We start from the raw sequence: 12,406 nt of genomic DNA, 5'->3' as shown, positions 1-12,406 counted from the left end.
TTGGCCTACATCAGCAATCAGCGTTGAGCCACTTTTTGATTGCAGTTGTCACGGAAGTGAGAATTTATGAAGGGAGAAGCCTTGGAATAGGTTTTCACTGATGACTTAGTGATATGTGTGGAAGATTGACAACTTTGAACTGGCAACATACTTTTGAGCCGGATGGGCTTAGAGCAGCTGTTCTCAAACTTTATTGCACTGCGACCCCTTCAAAAAACAAAAATGACTACACAACCCCAAGCCACACAGGGCCCCACAAAGCTAAGTTGCATGGTCTTTGGCTTCATCCCCTTGCAGTTGGCTCAGGCTTCGGTAGGGCCGGCATTAGACTTGCTGGGGCTCAAAGCAGAAAGCCCAAGCCCCGCCACCCTGGGCCGAAGCCCGAGTCCCACTGCCCAGGACTTTGGCTTCAGTCCTGCATAGCAGGGCTTGGGCTTTGGCTTCAGCCCTGTGTGGTGGGACTTGGGGTTCAGCTTTATGCCTGAGCCCCCATGAGTCTAATGCTGGCCCTGGCAATCCCATTAAAATGAACTCGTGACCCACTTTGGGGTCCCAACCCACAGCTTGAAAACCACTGGCTTAGAGTGAATGTTGTAAGACTGAGGCTCTGAAAACTGAGGGAGAAGAACTCTGCCTGTGATATTCTTTATGATGAGAGCTTAGAATAGGAAAACAATTTAAATACCTAAGATCAGTGGTTGCTGATGATAATGTCCTCATGAGTGATGCCTGGCATTGTACTACAGCTGCTTGATGCAAATGGTGGGAGCTGACCCCAGTTTCTGTGACAAAAAGATGCCAATAAAGATAAAAAAAATAGTGTATAAAATTGTAATTCGACCCATCTTAATGTACAGAACAAAGACTTGACCAGTCACAAGGAAGGAAATTATTATGCTCTCCACAACGGAAATGAAGATGTTGAGTTGATCAGATGGTTTGACACTCCATGGGAGAAAATGAAATGAGGGGCCTAATACAGGTTGCCCCAGCTGAAGACAAGTTAAGAGAGGCAAGGCTATGTTCGTATGGACATGTCCAGCAGAGCCCCAAGAGTTATGATGCTAGGATGGCTCATGAAATGATTGTTGACAGAAGACAACCAAATGGGAAGACCAAAAACTTGGTATATGGAATCAATATCAGTGGACCTTGGAGAGACCAATCAGCATAAACGCCTGGCCTACTATCATGAGTTTTGGAAGAAGGCTATAAAACTCGCTGATCCTGAATAGGGAAGTAGAAAGAAAGAAGAAGAGGATGCCTTGATATTAGATAGCAACACGATCTACATAGTACAGCAGTGTGTTTTGCTTTGAAGAGCTATCTATCCTGTTCTGAGGAAATGTCCTGGAACATCAGCATTGATCAGAATCCTAGCCCAGGCAGAGCCTGGATCAGAGGTATGGTGAAACTTTAGGCATTTAAGATTGGCTGTGTTTCGAAAAAGTTCTCTGAGAAATGTGTCTAGCCGCCTCCCACCACATATATTTGAAACTGCAGAAAATTCAACTTCTTCCTTTTGGCATCCTTTCCTTCCTCTTTTCTTTTACCCATTGCTACCGTTCCCCACTGTGTTCCCTACAACCTTCTTCTGATTCATAGATATTAAGGTCAGAAGGAACCATTATGATCATCTAGTCTGACCTCCTGCACAACACAGGCCACAGAATCTCCCCCACCAACTCCTGCAATAAACCTCTCACCTATGCCTGAGCTATTGAAATCGTCAAACCATGGTTTAAAGACTTCGAGGTGCAGAGAATCCTCCAGCAAGTGACCCGTGCCCCATGCTACAGAGGAAGGCAAAAAACCTCCAGGGCCTCTTCCAATCTGCCCTGGAGGAAAATTCCTTCCCGACCCCAAATATGGCGATCAGCTGAACCCTGAGCATATGGGCAAGATTCACCAGCCAGATACCCAGGAAAGAATCTCTGTAGTAACTCAGATCCCACCCCATCTAACGTCCCATCACAGGCCATTGGGCCTATTTACCATGAATAGTTAAAGATCAATTAATTGCCAAGATCATGTTATCCCATCATACCATCTCCTCCATAAACTTAGCAAGTTTAATCTGGAAGCCAGATAGGTCTTTTGCCCCACTGCTTCCCTTGGAAGGCTATTCCAAAACTTCACTCCTCTGATGGTTAGAAACGGTCATCTAATTTCAAGTCTAAACTTCCCGATGGCCAATTTATATCCATTTGTTCTTGTGTCCACATTGGTACTGAGCTTAAATAATTCCTCTCCCTCTCCAGTATTCCGCTGTATGGCCTCTGTTACTATTGTGTGTCAGGATTTTGCCTCTAAAACTATTGACTGTCTAAGCCAGTGGTTCTCACACTTATTGAATCACGCCCCCCTTCTGCGTGTCTGTAGCCTTTACGCCTCCACACACAAATATTGCCCAGCCAGAGTGGAGAGCAGCGGCTGCTGGCCAGGGGCCCGGCTCTGAAGGCAGCACCATGTCAGCAGCAGCACCCAAGTAATTCTTTTCACGGCAGACTTACCACCACCCTTACTTGTGTGTTGCTGCTGCTGCCACCCTGGGGCTGACGGCTAGAGCCCCACCGCCGCCTCCCGGTGAGGGATCTGGGCAGGGAGGAAGGAGAGCCTGAGCCCAGGGTGAGGGACTGAGTGGTGGGGAAGGAGAACCCAAGCTGCCTCCAGGTGAGGGATTCGGTAGGGGAGAAAAAGGCAGGCAGCAGGGCTCCGGCTATCCCCTTATCCACTCCCCCCACTTCCTAGGTACGCTCAGCCCTTCTGCACGATCCCCAGCCACCCGGGGCTGACAGTCAGAGCAATTTAAATAAATAAATAATGTGAAAGCGCACAGCTCGCGAGTGCGCCTCCCTTGCCACATTCCCTTGCCACATTCCCTTGCCACATTCCCTTGCCTCCCTTTGGAGGCACACCCCATTGTTTGAGAATCGCTGATCTAAACACATGTCTTTCGTTAGATGGGCCTTAAACTCCTGTACCTTGAAAATTCTCACTGCACCACTGGAGCAGTATCAAATAAGTAGCTTACCAGGAGCGTGTTCTTTGGTAATCAGGACCTTAGTCTATACTTTAAAATTGCATTTCCCATCCCTTTGTTCTTGCAGCAGAACCCAGACAGTAAGGTCCCAATGGTGGACAGTCCAGCTGAATTGCAGGTTGGGGGGGAGATGGGAATGCTATTTAGCATCTCTCTCAGAAGTTCCCATCAGCAGACTCCTATGTAGCCCAGCCATGGTTTATGGCTGGCCTTCTCTGACAGAACTCCTGGGATATGGATGTAGCCGTATTGCTGTCTACTCTCCCCTGGGGCTAAATCCCCTGAGTGCAGAGTCCCTCTAGATCTGAAGCGGTGGCCGAGAAGGAGTTCTGCAATTATAATTCTGAAGGGTAGTTAGTGCCATGATAGATATCTAACCTAACAAATTGAGAGAACTAGTGTCCAGCTTGAAACAACAATTTTCTGGGCTTTTTCTTATTGATTGAGCAAGATTGGCAAGTCTCATTTGATGGTATAAGGTGTTTTTTCTGTTTCCAGTTCTAAAGCTTAGTAGTTACCCAGCTATCCTTGAGTACTTCATTTTGGCAATTAAAAAATGAAAGTTAAATGATTATTGGCAAACTGCTCCTCAACAATTGGAGTCAAAACAGCAGAGGGTATTATTGGTCAATACAGTTTTGTTCTGCAGAGGTGGCCACAGACAAAATAGAACTTTTGAGGAAAATTTGGCCCTGTGCTACCCTCTTAATTTAATGGGGGTACGGAGGTCCACAGAATCTCTGGGTTCAAGCAAGCAGTGCTCCATCTGAACCTGAGCTGTCATGATGGGGTCTGGAGTCCCCATGAGCCACACACACACACAAGTTGGGAGCAACTCAAATCTACTGTTCTAAGCAAATTATGCGCAGCCCTTAGTCCTAGAAAGTTAGTAGCATGGCCCTCAATTTTGGACAGTGCTGTTATGCTACGTTTCCAGAACAAGTGTCAGGATTTGAGTTAGAAAAAAGATTGCTATCCCGTATTATTAAGGCTACGATTTAGTCTTGGGTATTTTTAGTAAGAGTCATGGACAGGTCACAGGCAATAAACAAAAAGTCACGGCCCATGACCTGTCCATGACTTGTACTGTAAATACCCCGAACTAAATCTTAGGTGCTTGTGGCGGGGTGCGCTCTAGTGGATGCTGCTGCTGCTCTTGGGGGCCGCTCCAGTGGACACTGCTGCTCCTGAGGGAGGCGGGGGAGTGCCCAGGGCCCCCCCTCCGCTCCCGGACCTCTGCTCCAGGGCAGGACCCGGAGCCAGCTGCCTGGGGCTGCCTGAGCAGCAGCTGGCCCCGGGGCCACCCCAGCTGCTCAGGTTGCCATGGGGTCAACTGCATCAGTCGCTGCAGAAGTCTGGAAAGTCCCAGAATACATTATTTTTGTGACCTCTGTGAAAGACTCACAGCCTTAGTTATTGTAGAGTGACACTTGAGTCTAGTTCAAGTAGCATGATCATAGACCATACCACAATTATCTGCTGTAAACATGTCAGAAAAGATCACTTTGAGGGTGGTGGAGAATTATGGTAAAAACAGCTCAAATGGTATACTGCTAAAACTATCAGAACTCTGACGTAATGCAGATCAGATACTTGGTAATGAGTTGCAACAAAGCCTCCAGGTTGGTTTCCTGCTGCACGAAATAAGGTTTTCTGTAGCTTTCCTTCTCCTCAACCTTTGATTTTTGCATAAAATCATTTACTATGACTGTGGACAGAGGCAAATTCAGAATGTACAACTGTCCCAAGCCACTGAAAGGCATGCACCTTTGTGATAGAACAGAAGATCTCCTTTTCAGGATTCTTTAAAATAGCCTAAAACACAGTAGTAATTAACATAATCATTCAACTGTTTAAAGAGGAGAGAGATTAACAATCATGACATTCGGCAGGTCATGTTTCCTGACTGAACTCCTCATTTATGCAGGGTCACCAATGTTTCTTTACCCTTGCAGTAAGCCACTGTATGAGTTATGCAGACTGGTTTTTACAGTGATTCCTTTATAGTAGTAATGAAAGAAATCTCTATGACCACATTTAAAATTCTCAAGTCACCTGTGTGAGTGTCACAGTCAGAGCCACATAAGCTATTTGATGTCCATAGGGCAGAATTCCACAGTGAGTACACAAGAGGTTAGCAGGATGCAAGAGGAGGAGCTGCAGAAGTTGGGACAACTTGCTAAAAATATTGTACCCCATTAGCTGTTCTGCTTCAGTCAATCCTAAACCCCTTAGTGAGGAGGGTTGGGAAATCCTGACCTCAACCCAAGTATATTATTAATTAGTGCTGAGCTATGTTATTTTCGACTATCAACTCTCATGGTTAAAGCAAAGAAATGGGCATCAGGAATTCTGGGCTCTATCGCCTGTCCTACTCCTGACTTGCTGAGTAACCACGCACAAGTTACTTGTGCTCTCTAGCTAATTTTCCCTGCTGTAAAATGGGTATAATATCTACCTCAAATGGTTGTGGGTCACAATTCTTTAAGCAGTTTAGGCCTGATCCAAATGTCTATGGAAGGACTCCCATTGAGATCAGATGAAAGATGTTGGATAATTGTCAAGTATTCTATCGTATTTGGGTTTGTTTTCTTTGTATAAAGTATGCCATATAGAAAATAAAAGTGTATCTTTGGGGCATAGCAGATAAGGCTTATAAAAGAAGGTTCTGGTGAGTGGGTGCCCTCCAACCGGTTCTAAAACAAAGGCTACATACTGTGCAGAGTCTAAAACTCCACTCTCTACTGACTTTATTAACAAAAAGCAATAAGAAAGTTCAGTTCAGACCTTCTCCCCTGACTTGGCTGCCTCTAGGATTTCTCTCCCCTCTTTGTAGTGCTACTCCCACCTCACTTTTATCCAGGCAAGGCAAGGAACTGCCTGCCTCAGAAAATAGGCAGAATTTACTTAACCCTTTCTGAGCAGGATCAGCCTCTGCTGAGGTTAGGTAAAGGTATAACAAAACTAAATGGCCAGAAGCTGAAGGTAGACAAATTCAGATAAGAAATAAGATGCACGTTTTTAAACAGTGCGTGCAGTTAGTTTTTGGATCAACTTACTAGGAGTGTGGTGTATTCTGTTACTTGAAATCTTTAAAAGCAAGATTTTGATGTCTTTCTAAAAGATCTGCTATAGCTCAAACAAGTTATGGGCTTGATGCAAGAATCACTTGGTGATATTCTATGCAGGAGGTCAGACTAGATAATAATAATGGTGTTTTCTCACCTTACAGTAGAATGGGCATGTTCCCAGCTAGGCCAGCACATTACACATCTGAGAACTTTATGGAAGGTCAGCATAGCAGATGCCTTACAGTACATATGAGGCAAGTTTGCAAACCTGGCATAAAATTCAGGCAGTAACTTTTCGAGCAATGAGCTGTTTAATCTCTGGTGTCCCAGAATTAAACTATGGTATGTACACAAAGAGGGCAGGGATAGACAGAGAAGATTTATTTGATTTGTTTCTTTGGATCCATCTTGCTGGCAACTTGGTTAGATGCTAAAGCTGCGGGTTGGCCTAGAACCTCCCTAGTAACTTGTCTCATTTGTTGGGCATGCAGAAAACTCAAGACTGGCTTAACGTGCCAAACGAGTATGCATCCTGGAATGAATGTGTGCATGGTTCTCAAGGTGATCACTGGTTTCTGTTGTGCTTGCTCTGTCTAGCTGAATGGACGATTGCCTGCCAGGGTAAATAGCTACCATTTCAAATGCACTAACGCCAGCCCATCTGTAAGGGTTTGCACTAAGAATGCATAATCAGTTGCTTAGCTTCACTACGGTAACTCTTATCTTCCAGAATACTGCCAGTGGCAGGGATTTACGGGAGAATGTGTGGAGGGGGTGTTTATGGGTGGAGAGGGGGAGAGGTTTAATTGAAAGACTTCTCAATGCGCTTTTTCTTTTTAGTTCCCTCCCATAGCTATACCTTATTCGTCCTTTATGGCTTCTAAACAAAGGCAGGAAAGATTACTACTTACTCCTCTCCTTTCTCCTTTAGCCCTGGTCTACACTGGAGGGGTGGGGGGGAATCGATCTAAGTTACACAATTTCAACTTGAATAATGTAACTGAAGTCGACATACTTAGATCGACTTACCATGATGTCTCCACTGCGGTGAGTCAACTGCTGCCGGTCCCCCATCGACTCTGCCTGTGCCTCTCGCAGCGCTAGAATACAGGAGTCGATGGGAGAGCACTCAGGGATTGATTTATCGCGTCTAGACTAGACGTGATAAATCTATCCCTGCTGGATCGATCACTACCCGCCAGATTGGCGGGCAGTGAAGACATACCCTTAGAAAGTGTAGTGAGAACAGAAGGGCATACGTGGCTTTTTCTAGGATTGTCATGTTGCCTTCTATATGAATAGCTGATTAGAAGTAAAAGGATAATTACATTTTCCCCCATACCACTCGTTAGTTATCTGAAAATAACCCAAATTTATACTCCTCTTCAGGTGGCGTAGGCTTCCATAAGGATATAATATTGCTAGGCTTAATCTTTTAAATAATCCTCATGGGCTGTGAGAACCAAAACAGGTTTACCAATTGTGCCTGCCAGTGGTGCATCTTTGCCCCCCCCTAGCATTGTCTGGGGAGGAAGCCAAAGATTAATCCATTTTATAACAAAACAGGAATCAGAAAAGATATGTTATCATTGGCTTGATTGGGAGGCAGACAGGACACACTATGTGGAATAAAATTTTTATTAAGATAATGTTTAAAAAAAGTGAACAATACAGAGTTTAAGCGTGGAAGTTTCTGGTTATCTGGGAATAATGTACAGATTATCAAGGGGTGCAGACTTCGGTTTAAAATTGGATGGCATAAGGAATACATAATCTGCAATATCCCCGATTTTGGGTAAAAAGGTTAACGGGTCAAAGTCCAGGCATTGAGATAGGAGGGTATGTTGTTCATATAATGGCTATGTTCAGGTGTGGAGTATAATGAGTGGATACGATGATGAGGATAGATTGACCCTCATTTGGTGAGATTTAGCGTTCAGTGAGTTTATGGTTCCAGTTCATATGGTCCAAAGGAAAAAGTCTCTTGCTCCCTTTCTCGTAGTCGATGCACGATGTTGTTCCGGCTCACGCCTCCTGGTACTGTCGGTGGCTGGTGATGTGTTTGGTGTAGATGTCCCCGGACCATCGGATGGTGTCTGAGACCATGAGGCGCCGCCTGAGCCATCTACATAAGTGATATACCCACATGCCATGGTGGGGTGATCAGGCAGGAGGCCAAGTACCTGTAGCGCTCAAAATACAGTTTTCTCACAACAGATGCATGCCCTGGATTGTATGTTTTGTATTTTTATACATTTCTGTATTAGACTTTGAGAGCAAAGAAGAAGTCTGACAGATCAGGACCAGCCATTCATTGCCCCGTAATTCAGTGAGTTAGAGTTTCTCTCAATCATGTCCATTATTCAAGTGAAAACAGTTTAATTAAAAAAAAATCAGGAAATCTCTGCACTTTTCCCACATGAATGTTTGAGCATTACTGATTTGGCCAACAAAGTAGTGACAGAGGAATTTGGGAAGATCTTAAAGACAGGGGGGCAAGAGAGGCAGTTTTCTAGATAACAGATTACACTCTGGCATCCCCCTCAATAGTCAAGAGTTCTTTTAGAATCATAGACTCATAGACTTTAAGGTCAGAAGGGACCATTATGATTGTCTAGTCTGACCTCCTGCACAACGCAGGACACAGAATCTCACCCACCCACTCCTGTAACAAACCCCTAACCTATGTCTGAGTTATTGAAGTCCTCAAATCGTGGTTTAAAGACTTCAAGGTGCAGAGAATCCTCCAGCAAGTGACCAGTGCCCCATGCTGCAGAAGAAGGTGAAAAAAACCCAGGGCCTCTGCCAATCTGCTCTGGAGACCCCAAATATGGCGATCAGCTAAACCCTGAGCATGCGAGCAAAACTCACCAGCCAGACACCCAGGAAAGAATTCTCTGTAGTAACTCAGATCCCATCCCATCTAACATCCCATCACAGGCCATTGGGCATATTTACTGCTAAATAGCCAAAGATCAATTAATTGCCAAAATTAGGCTATTCCATCCTACCATCCCCTCCATAAACTTATCAAGCTTAGTCTTGAAGCCAGATATGTCTTTTGCCCCCACTGCTCCTCTTGGAAGGCTGTTCCAGAACTTCACTTTTCTGTCACATAGGGAGAATCTCTCACTGCTAGGTTACAGCAGAACTCCTTTAAATAACAAAAAGGAGAGGAGATCTCACCAAAAAGAAGCTGTCACAAAGATATTCTTAAAATTATTCAGATTGACTAAACATTGCTTTTATCTGCTTACTAACACTCTAAGCTAAGTTCTACAACCTTGTATTACATTGAATTCCCTGCCATTTAGGCTTATGTGTATATTTAAAGAAAGATGGGATGTAATTCTCTATTTTATTAGAAACGTATAACAGAGGGACTTCAAAAGGACACTTCTGGTGCAAATTCTGAAGAGGCAAAATAGTTAAACTTGAAAGAAAATCAGCAGTGTGCTTCAGAACTGAATAGAGCCATGCACACAAAACTCAAGTTCATTAAATCAATTACGGTAATGATGTAGGTCTTTGCTTTGTCCTAACAAGAATACTTATTAACTGGGCTCCATCCACCCACATATTTGCAACTCATTTTCCACATGTCATTTGAAAAATTATCTTAACATGTATTTTTACTTTTGTGGTTGTTTGCTCTGAGCAGTTGTCATTCTGGATTTCAGTTCACTTGTTCTGACAGAGCAACCACAAATTCTGTTTTGCTAATTCAGATTATTTCCCCAAAGTCACCATTTGATTTTTTGGAGTGATCTGTTAGAGATTACGATAACTAATCCATTTCTACTGATCTGTTGTAGACTACCGTAATTGACTATGTGAAGCCATCAGATCTCAAAAAGGACATGAATGAGACCTTCAAGGAGAAGTTCCCTCACATCAAGTTAACCCTCAGTAAAATAAGAAGGTACTGTGCAGAATGACATGCAATTTAAGCTTGCCACAGCATGCAACTATAGTCACATTTTAGTGGAATTGTTGCCACTGACCATTAAGGAAATCACAATAATAACTGATTTTCAGAAACAATGACCTTCAAAGGCACAGAATAAATCAGACGCTTGCTTTGACTCGTGAGCGGAGTAAATAAGACAGGGAAGTCTAGAGTCTGTTTCTGGATATAGAATTCTTGCCAATTAAGTAAAAAAAAAAAAAAAAACCTAAAGGGATGGTGGATGTGAGCTGGACAGCCACTATATTCTGTGGGCCAGGATGATGACAGAAAATCTCAGAGCTCATGGTACTAAAAGCTTAGTCAGACTTTAAGGAAGGGGGATATTAGATTTTGTCTGTACCCAAATAATGCAGCGACACGGTAGGATTGGGTTAGGAAACGTTGAGATAATAGACTGTGATAGAGATGACCCAGCACTTACCATTTTAGAGATAGGGTTTCCCTTCTACTCAGCGTTGCAGGGAAGATGTAATAAGGAATTGGTGCTTATACCACTATTTCCAACACAGCAGGCTAGAATTATGATTTCACTGTCGGATGCAGCTGAAGGAGCTGCTCATTTAAGAGGGAAACACTTTCATTTGAACCTTCAAATTATTATTATTTGCTAGTCCCCAGAGCGTACTTGATGCTTTGCAGAAGTAACGAGGGAAGGAGTACCGGAATAGTTTGAAGAGCTTACCAATTAAATGTGACAGGATACAAAATGTGTCAGACAGAAAAGGGGAAAGAGGAGAGAAAAGGGCAACGATTACAGTAATTTGATCACAGCTATTCAGTAAGGCATGTGTATCTTAATGGTTCTGATACATCATTTTTAGTGATTTAGTAACTTGCTTCTCATAGCTGAAATGCCAGAGTGAATATTTATTGGGGGATTTGATTTATATTAGATAATAGCACATAAAAACAGAAAGATACCAGCCATGTAAATTGCACTCCCCCACCCACCCAACTCCTGTTCGCTTGCGCATGAAAGTCCCTCACAGGAAAGTTGTTTTAAAAGAAAGCGTCTCTTGCTTTAATCTGTGCATTCTGGGTCAGCTCACACAGCATGTCTGTCTCTGTGTTCTCTTTCCTCAGCCTCAAGCGAGAGATGCGCAAACTGGCTCAAGAAGAGTGTGGTTTTGAGGAGCCCACTGTGGCCATGGCCTTTGTCTACTTTGAGAAACTTGCTCTCAAAGGGAAACTAAACAAGCAGAACAGAAAGCTTTGTGCTGGAGCGTGTGTCCTACTAGCAGCCAAAATTGGCAGTGACCTCAGAAAACATGAAGTTAAACATCTTATAGATGTAAGTATCCTTAGGCTGCTAGTGTTTTCCACAGCAGAAGTTCCCAAACTCTGGTTCTCAGAGCTGGATAACAACATGGTCTTGGCAGTCCTCATGGCTTCCAGTTGCTAAACCAGATTCAGATTTAGACAACACCTAAATACATCCTTAATATATGTTGTATGTGTGCGCGTGCGCACATGTGCAATTCTGATAGATGCGTCAGGGAAGTTACTTCATCACAAGAGGAAGGGGGTGGTCAGTGCAGTCACCAACTGGCTGGGAAGGTTAATCAATGCGACTAAATGGCTGCGAGGTCTCCACGAGACACTAAGACAACATGGTGTGCCTGATAAAGAAATTTGAGACTCCCCCAATTCTATAACTCCGGTTTCATTCAGCAAATTCAATTTTCAGGTGATAGAATGCTATTTCCATCACAGCACTTGATGCGTGAATCACCTTCTCCAGAGTTAAGTGTTCTGTCTTCTGATCCTTCCATAACTAGGTTTTAATTAAATAAGAGAGGGAAGAAAATGTTCTAAGGCTCTGATCCAGGAACTACTTAAATGCTGAGCTTGTATAACTACAGAAGAGCTGAACTAGAGGTCGAGGGCCAGATCCTTGGCTTCAGCCAAACACATGGTGCTTGACCCAAGGGAATTCAGGAGCGGGGAGGGCAGAAGTGGCTTAAACCACCTTTTATGTCAGCTTGATTGAGAACATTGAGCTGGTTTGGCAGTCCTCTTAAGTTAGAATAGCCTCAGGGCAGCTGAAAAAAAAGACTGCAGCAGCAGCTGAAGATCTGGACCTGGGACAGCTTCCCCTCTGACGCTCTGACTGAGTGGATACTGAGCTTCCCTTTAGGCTTGGTTGTTCACTCTATCAAAGTCAACAAAAGTCTACCACAAAGTCAACAAAAAGTGAAATGGGCAGGTCAGAAGTGGAAAAAAAATCAAACCCCAAAACAGCTGACTGCATTCCACTAGTATATAAATCCAAGAGAAACAGCAGAACAGACAAATTATAGCAGAAAGTCACCTATGAAACCA

General features: G+C 43.8%; 2 protein-coding genes across 3 annotated transcripts in view; one reads left to right on the top strand and one right to left on the bottom strand.

Moving 5' to 3' along the window:
• Positions 1 to 12,406, bottom strand: part of TMEM241 (transmembrane protein 241) — a 202,576-nt gene that overhangs the window by 74,655 nt on the left and 115,515 nt on the right.
• The window catches only part of CABLES1 (Cdk5 and Abl enzyme substrate 1), a 110,392-nt gene that overhangs the window by 93,784 nt on the left and 4,202 nt on the right, over positions 1 to 12,406 (top strand). For both annotated transcript variants that reach the window (XM_073331398.1, XM_073331397.1), the window contains 2 exons: positions 9,930 to 10,036; positions 11,168 to 11,375. In XM_073331398.1, coding sequence (XP_073187499.1) covers positions 9,930 to 10,036; positions 11,168 to 11,375 — 315 coding nt within the window. The remainder of the gene's footprint in view (positions 1 to 9,929; positions 10,037 to 11,167; positions 11,376 to 12,406) is intronic.

Source organism: Lepidochelys kempii, chromosome 2, assembly GCF_965140265.1.
Source record: "Lepidochelys kempii isolate rLepKem1 chromosome 2, rLepKem1.hap2, whole genome shotgun sequence".
Taxonomy (NCBI): domain Eukaryota; kingdom Metazoa; phylum Chordata; order Testudines; family Cheloniidae; genus Lepidochelys; species Lepidochelys kempii.
Note: the sequence above shows the minus strand (reverse complement) of the source record. Positions and strands in the feature narration are given on the sequence as shown.